General features: G+C 40.0%; 1 protein-coding gene across 1 annotated transcript in view; it reads right to left on the reverse strand.

Annotated features, from left to right (window-relative positions):
• CSPP1 (centrosome and spindle pole associated protein 1) overlaps positions 1 to 15,480 on the reverse strand; it is a 143,396-nt gene extending 127,916 nt beyond the window's left edge. Inside the window, exons 1-3 of the mRNA XM_023727764.1 lie at positions 15,362 to 15,480; positions 3,916 to 4,039; positions 2,006 to 2,105 (exon numbers count right to left, since the gene is read on the reverse strand). Coding sequence (XP_023583532.1) covers positions 2,006 to 2,105; positions 3,916 to 4,014 — 199 coding nt within the window. The 5' untranslated portion in view covers positions 4,015 to 4,039; positions 15,362 to 15,480. The remainder of the gene's footprint in view (positions 1 to 2,005; positions 2,106 to 3,915; positions 4,040 to 15,361) is intronic.
• Between the last annotated feature and the right edge of the window lie 38 nt (positions 15,481 to 15,518).

Consider the following 15,518-nt stretch of genomic DNA (forward strand, 5'->3'; position numbering starts at 1 on the left):
TATCTTTGGCTATGTGTATTTTCACCAAAAAAAAAAGGTTGAGAAGTTAGAGGGTTGACATGTTGTGGGGTTGTTAACCAATGTCATAAAACAATATATTGTGTACTACTGTTTCATGAGAAACTATTTGTTCTGTAAGCTTTCACCTGAAGTACAATTAAAAAAAAAAAAATCCCCAAAAAATAAAAAAACTATGCTATGCCAATTGACCTAGATGTCCCCCGAGACTATGGTTCCCAATCCTCAGCCCCAGTAACTCGGTCCCTCAAGGAGTCTGGATGTGTCTAGGAAGCTTCTATCACTTTGCCTTGGTCAAGTTGTGCTGACTTTCCCTATATTGTGTGTTGTCTTTCCCTCTACCAAAGTTAACATTTGTCTACTATCTAGTTAGTGATTTCATCTCCCCATTCCTCCCATCCTTCGTAACTATCAAAGATTTTTTTTTCTGTGTGTAAACCTCTTCTTGAGTTTTTATAATGGTGGTCTCATACAGTATTTGTCTTTTTGTGATTCACTTATTTCACTCAGCATAATGCCCTCCAGATTCATCCACGTTGTGAGATATTTCACGGATTCACCATTGTTCTTTATTGTTGTATAGTATTCCATCGTGTGTATGTACCATAATTTGTTTATCCATTCATCTATTGATGGGCACTTAGGTTGTTTCCATCTTTTTGCTATTGTGAACACTGCTGCAGTGAACATGGGTGTGCGTATGTCTATTCGTGTGACGCCTCTTATATATCCTAGACTGCTGGATCATATGGTATTTCTATTTCTAGCTTTTCAAGGAGGCGCCACATCGTTTTCCATAGTGGTTGTACCATTTTACATTCCCACCAGCAGTGCGTAAGAGTTCAAATCTCCCCGCAACCTCTCCAACATTTGACCTCCTTTTGATGAAAAAGTTTCAATCGGCATCAGTATTCACAAGATAAACATTAAAAATACATGCATTTTCGGCCCCCAGACACCCTTTTAGCTCAGCGGTGAAGTCACTTCCGAGGTTTACCGTTCAGCCGGGTATTGGACAGCCCCATAAAACAAAACGGGACTAATGAGGCACAGCAGTCCAGAGACAAGGACTAGAAGGCAGAAGGGGACAGGAAAACTGGTGATAAGGAACCCAAGGCTGAGTAAGGACAGTGTTGGCATGTAGTGGGGTTGTTAACCATTGTCACAGGGCAACATGTGTACTGTTTAATGAGAAACGATTTTGTTCTGTAAACCTTCATCTAACATGAGAATAGCAGCACAACTGGAAAAACGTAATCGACGTCACTGAATTATGCATGTAGAAATTTTTGAAATGGTGTATCTTTGGCTATGTATATTTTCACCAAAAAAAAAAAAGTTGAGAAGGGAGAGTGTTGACATTTCATGGGGTTGTTAACCAATGTCATAAAACAGTATGTGTACTGACTGTTTCATGAGAAACTATTTGTTCTATAAACCTTCACCTGAAGTACACACACACACAAAAAACATACATTTTCTTAGAGAAAATGTATACTTAACAGCAAATCAAAATGTGGTAAAAAGTTTCCAAATATTTTCATATGCAACCATAATTAAAGAATCAGTATAGCTGCAATATTAACTTCTTTAAAATTCCAATATGGTTATCAATAATTAAAATGGACTTTTACCTAATAGCAGTTCATATCCTTGAAGCATTTTTTCTTTTAAATAGTTTTTATTCAATAAATACATCTTTTTACACTCTCGGACACACACATACAAATGCAATTCAAAATTTTCAATTAATTTTTAGTTATGTTATAGATAATTACTGCTATGATTTCCATAAATCATCATCCAACAAGTGTCTTATGAAATGGGTAGGGTTCTCAGTATATTGCATGTGTAGACCATACCGTAATATGTAAGACCCCAGAAAGGAAAGAGTCACTGAGACTCCATAGAAACCCTTTTTTTTTTGACAAGACAAACCTCTTTCCAAGCAGCCTGCTAAGAAGGTTGAGCACAACCAACGACCTACCTAAAGAACCCCTGGTCTGTTGGTTGTTGGGTGGTATGTTTTCCTTAGCCATGGAGATTAATATTCTACTGTTTTCAGAAAGCTTCTCTGATGCTTTTCCCTGAAAAAGACATAATATTTACAAAAGCAAGGGAGAAAAAAAACCACAAAATAAACAATTCGTCTCAATATTTTTATTAAACAGCTTGACGAAATTACACAGTATACCATAAAAAAAAGTTAAGTGTAAGGTTTTCAGAATTAACCAAAGATATTTAAATAACATAATAAATATCCTAATATTTAACTCATTCATTTATCAACAAATATTTCAATGAGCTCCTACTATGTGCTAGGCACTGTCCCAGGCCTTGGAAATACCTGAATAAATAAAATATACAAGAATCTCTACCCTCATGGAGCTCATAAACTACTGGGGAGACACACAATAAATATAACAGATTATTAGATTATGTGCTATATAGAGAGTGCTAGGGAGGGGCTATGGAAAAAAATATAGCAGGGTAAGGAGGAAGTACTGGGCCTCACCAGCAGGTGATACTTGAGTTAAGACTTAAAGATAATTATTTATGTACTCTTTAATACTAGAAATTATAATAAAGCTCTATGTAAAGCTACATAATAACTCTTTCCAAAAATTGTAAGTTGCTCCTAAGTAATGCAGAGTGCTTAAGAGCATAGACTTTAGAGCTTGTTCAAATCCTGAACCCACCACAGTGTATACCTGGGCAAATTACTTAATCCCTTTAAGCCTCAGTTTCTTGGTCTGCGAAACAAAAATATTCTGCCAATTTTACAGATATATTATGATTAAATGAGATAATACACATGACGTATATAGCAGCTATTTTTGAAGGAAGGCAACCTAACACAGTGGTTAAAGGAAAAGCACTGGAGTCAGGCTGCCAGAGATCAAATTCTAGTTTCACCGTTATACTAATTCTATCACCTTAGTCTCATTACTTCTCCATGTCTGTTTTACTCATCTGGAAAATGACAATCACAGTACTTATTTTACTGTGAAATAGAAATGAAATCTCTTAAAATTATGTCTGATCCATAGTTAACAATAAATGTTAGGTTTATAATTAGAACAATTATTATTTATCATCTCAACAAGAATACCTTTGTCCAAGACATCTGCTAAACCAGATGAGACACTGGGCAGCAGGAGCAAACCAGGATTGTCTTGGGCAAATTAATATGTATGGTTAGTCTAGTTATGATGGACCATATTGCACAGATTAATCCACAGCCTATATCTTATTACATACTCTGAGCCCGTGAGACAAGGTGCCACATCTGTCTGGATTAGTGCTATAATTCTCACAGCCCAGCACACTACCTAGCACAGACTCAATAAATGTTTGCTAAATGGACGAATCACTGTCTCGCCAAAACTAGGAAAGCTTTAAGAAAACTTTTTTCAGACACTGCTTTGAAAAACAATCATTTTAACAGATGTATAGTCTGAGAAGCAAACATTAGCAAATAAGAAAGACTACCCTTAATTCACTTTGTAGATTCAAAAAAAAAAAAAAAATCAAGACATTCATTCAGTAAATAAACATTCTTACATAGATTATGAGAACCTGCTTTTATATCTACTCCGTTTTGTCTTGGAAGTTCTTTGTACTAGAACCAGTCTCCTAACCATTTCACAAAGTACATAAATTATTAATTAAAACTCTAGTAGGAAGGGAGAAACAGTATAAGATACAAAACACCACAAAGGAAAAACTGCATCTGAAATCTTGTCCAGAGTCACAGGCTCTCGGAGTTAGAATGGTAGCAAATCCAAACAAAAGTATGAAACAGAAGATTCTCATATAAGAGCAGATGCTTCGCATTTTTCACACAGCTAACTTTTAACATTAATAAACGAGTTGGAAGAATATTAGTAACCTTACCTTCATTTCCATGTAAGGTGGATCACTTTCCAACTCTGCTTTGTCTTTGGCCAATTTGGCTTTTCGCTCTTCGATAAATTCATCCAAATTCTCAGCCATTTTTCAGAATCTAAAAACAAAAAAACTGCAAACCAAAAAGCTATAGTGAGTGCAGCTATATCAGTATTTTCAGTCAAATTATAAAAGTGCAGGGTTAATCTACATTTAGTATTCAAATTTACTTATCAAATTAACTTCAGACTTAAGCCTGACCATGAAAATGCCTGCCTGCTTCCTGTCCCAACTCCTCCCAAAAAACCTAAAGCACATTTTAAAGTATGTAAAAAATAAAAAGGAAACAAACCACCACCACAATCCCCATCAAAAAAACCAAATCCACTGCCACTGAGTCGGTTAAAACTCATAGCGACCCCATCAGGTTTCCAAGGCTGTAACTCTGGACTGAAGCAGACTGCCACATCTTTCTCCCACGGAGCCACTAGTGGTTTCCAACTGCTGACCTTTCAGTTAGCTGTCGATCGCTTTAACCACTGTGCCACCAGGGCTTCTTATCATCCCCACACACACCCCAAAAAGCGAAAAAGAGAAAAAGAAAAAAGTTTAATCTTTAAGTCAAAGCACTTAAAAGAAAACAACAACAACCAAAAGAGGTTTTAACTATTTGGAGATAACTTCAAACTTACAGAAAAATTGCAAGAATAAGAACAGTACAAAAAGCACCTGTACACTCTTTACCGATTCGCCTATTGCTAACATTTTGCCCCATTTGCTTTATCATTTGTTCGTGCACACAAGTTCACTCTCTCTACGTGCACGTATGGGCGCACACACACAATTTTTTCTACAACTATTCAGAAGATGGATTACTCATCTAATGGCCCTTTACCCCTAAACACTTCCGTGCATATTTCTTAAGAATTGAGTAATTCTCTTACACATAATCTCAATATTATCGATTTCAGTAACGTTGATTTTTTAATCTAATCTACTGTCCATATTCCAGTTTTGTCAACGTATCCTTGTAAGTCCCTCATAGTATTTTTTTCACTCTCCAGTACAGGATCCAGTCTAAATAAGTATTGCGTTTCATTGTTATGTCTTTTTTTGCTATTGTTGTGTGCCGCGGAGTTGATTCTGACTCAGAGTGAACCTATATGAGAACGTAGAACTGCCCAGTAGGGTTTATGCTGTAATCTTATGACAGCAGATTGCCAGCTCTTTTCTCTTGCAGAGCTGGCTGTAGGTTTGAACTGTTAACCATTCTGTTAGCAGCTGAACACTTAATCATTGAGCCACTAAAAAAACAATAAACAAAACCAAACCCATTGCCATCGAGGGGATTCCAACTCATAGAGACCCTATAAGACAGAGTAGAACTGCCTCATAGGGTTTCCAAGGCTGTACTCTTTAGAGAAGGAGCCTTGGTGGTACAGTAGTTAAGTGCTCAGCTAACCGAAAGGTTGACAGTTCGAACACACTAGCCGCTCCACCTCAAAAAAGATTACAGCCTAGAAAACCCTACGGGGCAGTTAGTTCTACTCCATCCTATAGGGTCGCTGTGTTGGAATCCACTGGATGGCACATAACAACAACCATCTTCACGGAAGTCAACTGCTATATATTTCTCCCAAAGACCAGCTGGTGGGTTTGACTGACCTTTCAGTTAGCAGCCGAGCACTTTAACCACCGCATCATCAGGGCTCTGTTATGTCTCTTTAAAACCAAAAAAACCACACTCGTTGCCGTCGAGTCAATTCCAACTCATAGTGACCCTATAGGACACAGCAGAACTGCCCCATAGGGCTTCCAAGGAGCATCTGGTGGATTCGAACTGCCAACCTTTCAGTTAGCAGCCGTAGCTCTTAACCACACCCTTTTTTAAATTTGGAACACTTTCACAACCTCCCTTTGTCTTTTATGACAGTGGCATTTTCTAATACAGCCCCTTCCCCACCCTTTTTAATAGAACATTCCTCATTTGGGGTTTCTTCATGACTGAATTCAGGTTATGCAGTCTCATCAGGAAAACTAGTTAGGTTATGTTGTGTGCTTCTCAGGGTGTCAACAACAGAGACACATGATGTCCATCTACCCCTCATTAGTGACATGATTTTTGATTACCTGGTCAAGGTGGTATCTCATTTCTCCACTATTTTTCCCTTGTAATTAATAAAGAGTCTGTGGGGAGATATTTTCAGATCATACAAATATCCTGATCCTCACCAAAATTTCCTCCTAGATTTAGCACTGATTGGTGATGCCTGACTGATCCAATCTTTATTAGAATGATTGCAAAATGTTTATTTTTCCATTCTATCACTTCCTGCATATTTACCAGTCAGCACTTACCATTCTATTGTAAGCAAGAGCCCTTCCTTCTTCTCCATTTAACAGTTTATTATCAGTATGGAATCTTATAATCCTATTTTTTTCACTAAGATTTGGAATTGTTTCTAAATTCATTGTTTTTATTGGTAATTTACATACCATAAAATTCATCTATTTTAAGTAAAGAATTTCATGAATTTTAGTAAGTTCATCAGGTTGTGCAATTATCATCACAATCATGTTTTATAAAGCTTTCACCACCTCAGGAAGTTCCTTTGTGCCCCTCTGCAGTCAATCCCTGCTCCCACTCCAATTCAGGCTTTCTGTCTCCACAGTTCTGCCTACTCTAGAAACTTCATATAAATAGAGTCAAGAAATACATCTTTTGTTGTTCCTTATTCTTTTTATTGCTAAGTAGTATTCCATTGTCTGGGAATACCACGTTGTTTATCTGTTCACCTGGTGATGGACATGTGGGTTGTTGACATTTTTTGGCTATTACGAACAACGCTGCTATAAACATTTGTATACAGGTTTTTGTGTGGACGCGTTTTCAATACTCTGGGATACAAACCTAGGAATGGAAATGCTGGGTCATATATAACTCTATGTTTACAATTTTGAGGAACTGCTAAGCTGTTTACCGAAGCGGCTGCCACTTTACATTCTAACCAGCAACGTATAAGGGTTTCAACTCCTACACATCCTCACCAATCCTTGGTATTGTCAGTCTTTTTTATTTTATTCGATTGGGTGTATAGTGGTATCTCACTATGGTTTTAATTTGCATTTCTCTAAAGACTTGATGTTGAGTATATTTTCATGTGTTCATCTGTCATTCGTATATCCATATATACAACCATTGGCAAAGTGTATCTTTAAATCTTCTGCCCATTTTAAAATTAGATTGTTTTATTATTATTGATAAGATTTCTTTATATATACTGGATACAAGTTGTTTATCAAATGTTGCAAATACTTTCTCCAATTGTAATTTGTTTTTTAATTTTCTTAATGATGTCTTTTTTAAGAACAAAGTTTTTAATTTTTATTAAGTCCAATTTATTGATTTTTCATCAATTTATTATTATACTTTTCTGTCATAATAAGAAATCTTTGCCTAACCCAAAGTCACAAATATTTTCTTTTATGCTTTATTTTAGAAGTGCTATTGCTTTTTCTCTTATATTTAAGTCTATGATCCATTTGGAGATAATTTTTGCAAATGGTGTTTGGCAAGAGTCAAGGTCTTCATTTGTTTGTTTTCATATGGATACAAAATTATTCCAGCACTGTGATAGTTAAGATTGTGTGTCAACTCGTCTGGGCCATGATTCTCAGTGTTTATATGTGATCACTCCCATGACTGAATCTGCTGTGAGAAGCCAATTAGTTGAAAGGCTATTTCCTTGGGGGTGTGGTTTGTATCTGAATATAAGCAGATGTTCTGGCTTTTTGCTCTACTCTGGATCCTGCGGCTACCTCCTGTTCATCTGGCCTCCAGTTCTTGGGAATTGAGCTATCATCTTATCTGCCGATCCTGCGATTTGTCAATCTTCACAGCCTGTGAGCAGAGTCCTGCTTTCTGACCTGCTGATCTTGGGTTCACTGGCCCCTGCGGCTACATGAAACAGGAGAAGCCTCTATCCTAATCCACAGACTTGGAACGTTCTAGCCTCTACAACCACGTGAGCTGTTTCTTTGATATATATCTCTCTATAAATATATTTATATGCTTTACTGGTTTTGCTTCTCTAGAGAACCCAGCCTAAAACAAGCACCATTTTTTGAAAAAACTATTTTTTCCCCATTGAACCTTGAATTTTTTGAAATAAGTTTTTCAAAAACCCATAAAACTTAGTGATTGATTGGATGTGTGGTGAGAGAAGGAGGAACCACAAATGACCAAAATTTTAATGCCTAGAGACTATATGTGGACAGAATCCTCAACAGACAAATAGAAAAAGCTCGCTGGTTTGGAAAAGGTTTAGTTTAGATATTTTAAGTTGGAGATAGTAAGTCATCCTAAGGAAATTCTCAGTAGATGGTTAGAATTTCAAGACTAAAATTCAAGGAAGAGCATCACATTAGAGATGTTTATTTAAGAGTTACCTATTTCAAGATTGTGATGGTTAAGATTGTGTGTCAACTTGGCTGGGCCATGATTCTCAGTGTTTTAATGTAATCACTCCCATGATTGAATATACTGTGAGTAGCCAATCAGATGAAAGGGAGTCTCCTTGGGGGTGTGGCCCGCATCTGTATATAAGCAGACGTTCTGGCGTTTTGCTCTCTCTGGATCCTGCGGCTGTTTCCTGTCGTCTCATCTCCCATTCTTGGGACTTGAGCTGTCAGCTTATCTGTCAAACCTGGGATTCGTCGATCTGCACAGCCTGTGAGTGGGAGCCTTGCTCTCCGATCTGCCGATCCTGGGCTTGCCAGTTTCTGCGGCTGTGTGACTTGGGAGAGGTCTCTACCCTGATCCACGGACTTGGGACGTTCTAGCCCCTTACAATTGCATGAGTTGTTTCCTTGATATAATCTCTCTATATACATATATTTATACACTTTACTGGTTTTGCTTCTCTAGAGAACCCAGCCTAAGACAAAGATGATAGTTGAAGCCTTGAGAAATGAGCATAGACTGGGAAAAAGACAACCCAGGACTAATCCTGGGGCAATGTTTACTTGGGAGGCAGGGGAAAAGTAAGAGAAGAAAATATAAAACTGGACAAAATATAAAGAAGAAATAATTAAAAAGGGATATAAAGAGAAGCCAGTTGACATAATCTGTGGAGGAAAAGAGGAGAGAGGTAAGTGAAAAATTGGTCAACGATATCAAATGCAAGTGAGAATTAAAGAAAAAAGTATTACTGAATATTTGGGGAACACTGATAATTTGTAAAAATGTAGAAAAGCAAGCTTTATCCAAAAGAAATATGTTGAAACATAGATCAGTTAAGCAATATATAAACTTCATTCCATTTTTTACTTCCAAAAAGAACCCTGGTTTTAAAATACACCTTTAGCAATATAAATTCCAAACTGACAAAAGTTAGTGTATTTCAGCCATTTTTAATTTGCTAATTGTCACAACGATTTTCCTAGTAAAAATTCAGAACAGCTCAACAGCAAACAATAGTTTTCATGTTTAAAAAATCATTTCTTAAAGTTCCCTAATTTTCCTAATTTTTTACTTCTGATAGACATAAAAACAAAGTAACAGGATAATGTATATACTTTGCTATAGGATTTTATCCGAATTTAAGCAGAAATGTCATCAATCTAAAAAAAAAATAATAATGTCTCTTTGACACTTAACTATCCCTAAGATTTCCACACAACTGTGTTAACAGTGTAATGTATTCATTTAAATGATGCTCTAACCAGACCTTGAAAGACTGTCTTTTGCATTCATAGTAACTGATTGCTCCACATCCTATCAACATTTGTTATTTTCTGTTTTTTAAATCTTAGCCATCCTAGTGGGAGTGAAGGATATCTTATTGTGGTTTTGATTTGCATCTCCCTAAAGGCTAATGGTGCAGTGGTTAAGAACTTGGCTGCTAATCAAAAAGGTCAGCAGTTCGAATGCACCAGCCACTCCTTGGAAACCCTATGCGGCAGTTCTACTCTGTCCTATAGGGTCACTATGAGTTGGAAACAACTCAACCGCAACGGGTTTGGTTTTCTGTTTTGTTTTGTTTTGTTTTTTAATGGCTAATGACTTTGAGCATCTTTTCACGTAAAATACATGCTTTTAAACAATGGTAGTAAGTATAGTACATGCCATAACTAATACATGAAATTTAGCAGAAATATAAATATATATACTTTTAATCATTCTTTAGTTTGTTCTACTGTCTAATCAGTTATAACATTTTTAATATTAAATTGAAGAGTCAAAGACACAAATAGCCTCCAGCCAAAGACAACTAGAAACAAACTATAGTTAAACAAGCTGGGTTTATTAATCATTGCTTCAAGGTAGAGAATGCACACCATGGAGAACCTCAGGGCATCTTAATAAGGAGGGGGGTGGTGGTGGTGGTGGCTACCATGGAGTAGGTGACTCATGGAGACCCCATGCACAACAGGATTGAACCACTGTGATTCAGTTTTCACTGGCTGATTTTTTCAGAAGCAGATCACCAGGCCTTTCTTTCCTAGTCTGCTTTAGTCTGGAAGCACCACTGAAATCTGTTCAGCATCATAGCAACATGCAAGCCTCCACTGACACTGCTTGAGGTGCACTGGCTGGGAACTGAACCCAGGTCTCCTCCATGGAAGGTGAGAATTCTATCACTGAACCACGGTGGTCCCTCCAGCAAGGGTGTTAGAAAAGATTTATCATCGAATTTTGGTTTGTGTTAGGTGATTTGCGGGAGAGTTTAAGGACGTGAAGGAGCCCTGGTGGCGCAGTGGTTAAGCACCTGGCTGCTAACCTTCAAAAAGAACAGCAGTTCAAACCTACCGGCCGCTCCACGGGAGAAAGATATGGTGGTCTGCTTCTGTAAAGATTTACAGCCTTGGGAACCCTGTGGGGCAGTTCTACTCTGTCCCACAGGGTCATTACGAGTTGGAATCAACTCCACAGCAATGGGTTTTGGTTTTGGTTAAGGAAGTAGAGCTTAGCTCAGGATTGAATGCTGTCAGGAAGCAGGGTAATTTTATGATTGGGTATCTTAATAAAACTTACCTACAGAGAGTACAGGCTGGAATGAGGTTAAAGCTGTAATTGGTAATGAAGCAGCAGTTTCTCAAGTTAGTTGGGAGAGAAGGACGTTTGGCATTTTCTGGCTTAGAAAAGGTTCATGTTTTATCTGTGTTTCAATATGATTATGGAAGGGTCTTGTTTTTTGTTTTGATCCATCATGGACACAAACTGGCCTATCTGATGTTGATGTTCTGGGCAACTGTTTATGTTCGGCAGAAGAATAGTAAGGCCTAGGCTGTGTATGTCATGCTAGCTCCTACAACACCACAGCCCAGATGATAATACCAGGCCAGCTCCCAGCTGTCATGGTCACTTTTCTCCCACTCCTAAAAGGGTGTCTGTAAGTTACATAAAGCATATTCCAGCTAGAAAATTATTCAAGAGTTACTCAGCGAGTCAAAGACTGGGTTGATGCTGTACAACCTATGTACAAAATAAGAGTAAGAATGTTTATAATTTAAGGATTAAAAACAGAAAGACTGCAAAAGAAACCTAAATGAGGATTCTTTATTTCCTGATACCAAACAATATAAAATCACTTAACTTTTCTCAGGATAGTATTACCAGGTTTTTTTTTTTTTTTTTTTTTTTTTTTATTAGCTATGTATAGCTTAGTATAGGAGTATAGCTTATACTAAGCTATACACAGTATACCAAAAAAAAAAACCAAACCCACTGCTGTCCAGTCGATTCCCACTCATAGTGACTCTATAAGAGAGTAGAACTGCCCCCATAGGGTTTCCAAGGAGTGGCTGGTTGATTTGAACTGCCAACCTTTTGGTTAGCAGCCGAGCTCTTAACCACTGCACCACCAGGGCTCCACTAGTATAGCTATGTACAACTTAGTATAGGAGTCCCTGGGTGGCACAAATAGTGAAGCACTGGACTACTAACCAAAAGGCTGGTGGTTTAAAGCCACCCAGAGGCCTGATAATCTGCTTCCAAAAGGTCACAACCATAAAAACACGATGGAGCACAGGTCTTTTCTGACATACACGAGGTCACCATGAATCAGAACCAAATCGACGGTAACTGGTTTGGGGTAGGTACTTTGTAGGTATATAATAAACAACTTTCAGGAAAATCAGTTTAGTCCTGGATTTGAAACCCAACCTCATCACTTACTGACTTTATTACTTCTTGACTATGGACCTCAGATAAGTTCCTTAACTTCTCTATGTCTAAGTTTTCTCATCTATAAAGTGGAGAGACTACCAACTCTAAAGTTGTTATGAAGATAAAATGAAATAATACAGATAAAATTATGGCACTGAACCTGGCACTTAGAAATCAATAAATCATAGCTATTGTTATTGATTTTTATTGTATTTTCATAGTGTTTATATACATAAGTATTCAACTCAAAAATCTCCAAACTTAAAGTACACTGAGATTTAAATCACCAATAATTGTTACTTGGTTATCAACATCTCTAAATCTTGGACTGAGGCTCTTTATGCTTATTATATAGATATATAAGCAGACCAGAATATAACTATCTGCTAAATCTAGGCAAATTCAAAAAACAAAAAGGACCCAGAAAGAGCTGAGTATGCCAGATTCCTTCTCCCAATTTCATCAATCACAGAGAGAGGGGAAAATGTTGCTCTATCTCTTCCCTCTGGAAGAGTGGAATGCAAATTCCCTCTGGACTATGGAAGCACAACAAAGGGAAAGTTAATCCCCTCCTCTTATGGACTGAATTGTAATCTCCAAAAAGATACGCTGAAGTCCTAACTGCTGTACCTGTGAGTGTGACCCTGTTTGGAAATAGGGGCTTTCTTTTGTTATCTTAATGGAGTCATGCCAGCATAGGGTGGGTCCCTCTGAGTAGTGTATTATAAAAAGGGAAAATAGACACTGAGAGAGACACACGGGGAAGACCATGTGAGGGCCCATCTACAAGCCACTGAGCACCAAGAAAACCACAAGGCAGTAACCTGATTTGGATTTCTTGTCTCCCAAACTGTGAAACAGCAAATTTCTGTTCTTTAAAGCCACCCACTTGTGGTATTTTTGTTATGGCAGCACTAGGTAACTAAGATACGTCCTAAAACAAGACACTGTGCTAGATGCAGGGGCTAGAAAAAGATATGATCCTTGCCTTCAGACTTGGACAAGATAATGCCCCCTGCTACAGTAGCTCACAGTTTAGCCAAACTGGGGTTTCGGGGTTGAATGTGAGGTGCCCCAAAAGGATCCAGTGGAGATATCAAGAAAACAATCTGAATACATCTGGAACTCAGAGTAGAACCCAGGCTGGAAATAAAGACTTCACAGTGTTTAAGGTGACCATTAAAACTGTGGGAGAAGAAGCTGCCCAGCAAAAGAGAACAGGACTAAGGACAGAATCTCAGCAAGTGATAAAGAACAGAGGTGGGGTGGTGGAGTGGAGTGGAGGAGCCTGTGAAAGAGCAGTAGAAGAAAGAGAAGGAGGAATAAGGTGAACTGGTACAATGTTTCTCACTTCCCATCCATCCAGTGATCTTTCTAGCAAATAAAAGATTCTCAATCTTTTTCTCCTGGCAAATGATATCCACATGAGCACCTTATTCCCATGGGCACACCCAGATTTTGACAAATCCCCCTAAAAGTTGCTAAGAAGTAAATACTGTGCTGCTGAAGAGATAGGGGAAGGTTGGAAGACAAAGGACAGTGTGTGAATAAGTACATAAAAGCATTCTGAAGTCCGCAAGCAGTTATTAATAAAACATCATTAGTCATGACTGCAGGCAGTAGATAAATTAGACAGCCTTTGGGTTACGCCAAATTGCCAAAACACTTGCACAAACACCTTTCTCTTCCACTCAGGAAAACTCATCAGAATGTCAATCAGAGTGATGTTAAAATATAATCTGAAATTTAATCAGATTTACAATAGTTAAATCATATTTGTCTGAAAACATTTGAGAAAAACTGTACTGGAAATATGCTGTTTCAATTTACCCTGGCTGAACCCACTCGCTCCCTCCCAGGAGGTCATCTTGCTGCGGGAGACTCAAAACTTCACCCCTGGAGAGTATCTCAGCTGATATTTAACTACTGAAAGTCAGTGTTTTCCTAGCTCCGAGAATGATACGTAGATAAGAAAGCAACATTTTACTGGTTTTCACAGGATTCCTTTTTGCTTGCCAAATGGCAAGCCATTCTTTCACCTAAAATAGAACCTCGCTGAGGATAACTGGCTTTTTACAAACTCTCATTGGTTGTTACTGGGCCCCTGCATTTTCCAAGCGTTTGGAAACTAGGTGATTACTTCAGAATTTAGTCTTTGCAGACATCCAAGTTAAGCTTTTCAATCCTGTAATCTTAAGAGCCAGACTCTCTCAAAAGATGAGTCCTATTGCTACTTTACGAAAACCGGATTCAAGTCACAGATAACACTAAAATCAAGGCATTTAGAAAGAAGAGATTCAAGCTTAAGAAGCCAAGCAATCACAGGGGTAAAACAGGATAATAACAGCACCTGTCTCATAGGGTCGTAGTGAAGATTAAATAATTACTTCCAAAGTAAAGCTCTGGGAACAGCGCCTGGCGCACAAGCACTCAACAAACGTTAACCATTAACCAGCACCAAGGCGCTCCGGGGGGACTTCGTCGAGCTGCGGGGCCGGCCGAAAGCGAAGGGAAGACGCCCGAAAGGGAAGACAAGGCTCGTCCCAGGGCGCTGGGGTGGATGCCTCTTTAGGAAGCGTCAATGCGTTGTCAGGCAACCGGGTCACAACAACACGCAAAGCAGCAACCCCCGAGTCGGGACCCCGTAACCTAGGCACCGCCCCTGTTCCGCCCAGCCACCGCGAGACCACAGCCCCAGCAACGCGGACACCGCCTCCGACCCGCCCGACCGCCCCGAGACCTCCGCCACCAAGAAGCCCCTGCTCCGCCGGGCAGACGAGACACTCCCGGCCCCTCGGAGACCCCGGCCCCGGTTACCCGGGCACCGCCCGCGCCGGCCCGGCAACCGCTAGACTGCAGCCCGTAAGGAACTGCCGACCCCATAACCCAGACACCGTCCCCGCTCTGCCCAGCAGTCGTGAGATCCCCGCGCCCTGCTTCGTAGCACGGGCACCTCCCCCGGCCCGGGCGCCACGAGACCCCCGTTCCCAGCAAACCCTTGCTCCGCGCGGCAGCCGCGAGACCTCCGCCCTTCGGTGAGCGCCGGTTCCCCGTTACCTGGACACCGCCCGCGCCGGCCCGGCAGGCGCTAGACTCCGGCCCGTAAAGAACCCTCGACTCCATAACCCGGGCATTGGCCCTGGCTGGCCAGCCGCGAGATCCCAGTCCTGCTGGGACCCACCGTTCCCGCCCCCGGCCCCAGGGCCGCGAACCCAGCCCCGGTATACTTCCCACGGGGCCACACCCGCCGGGCCCGCTCCTCCTCCCCAGCCGGCGGACTCTTACTCAGGAGGGCTGATTTTCGTCCGGGGAGCCGCAGAGCGCTCCAGTGAGGCGGCTTCACTGTCTAGAGAAGTGGCGGTGGCCGCCAGCCGCGGGAACAGTGTGACCGGCCGCCCCTCTGGGCTCCGCCTCTCAGGCCGAGCACTCCGCCCGCCCTTAG

Source organism: Trichechus manatus, unplaced genomic scaffold (genome assembly GCF_000243295.1).
Source record: "Trichechus manatus latirostris isolate Lorelei unplaced genomic scaffold, TriManLat1.0 scaffold00018, whole genome shotgun sequence".
NCBI lineage: Eukaryota > Metazoa > Chordata > Mammalia > Sirenia > Trichechidae > Trichechus > Trichechus manatus.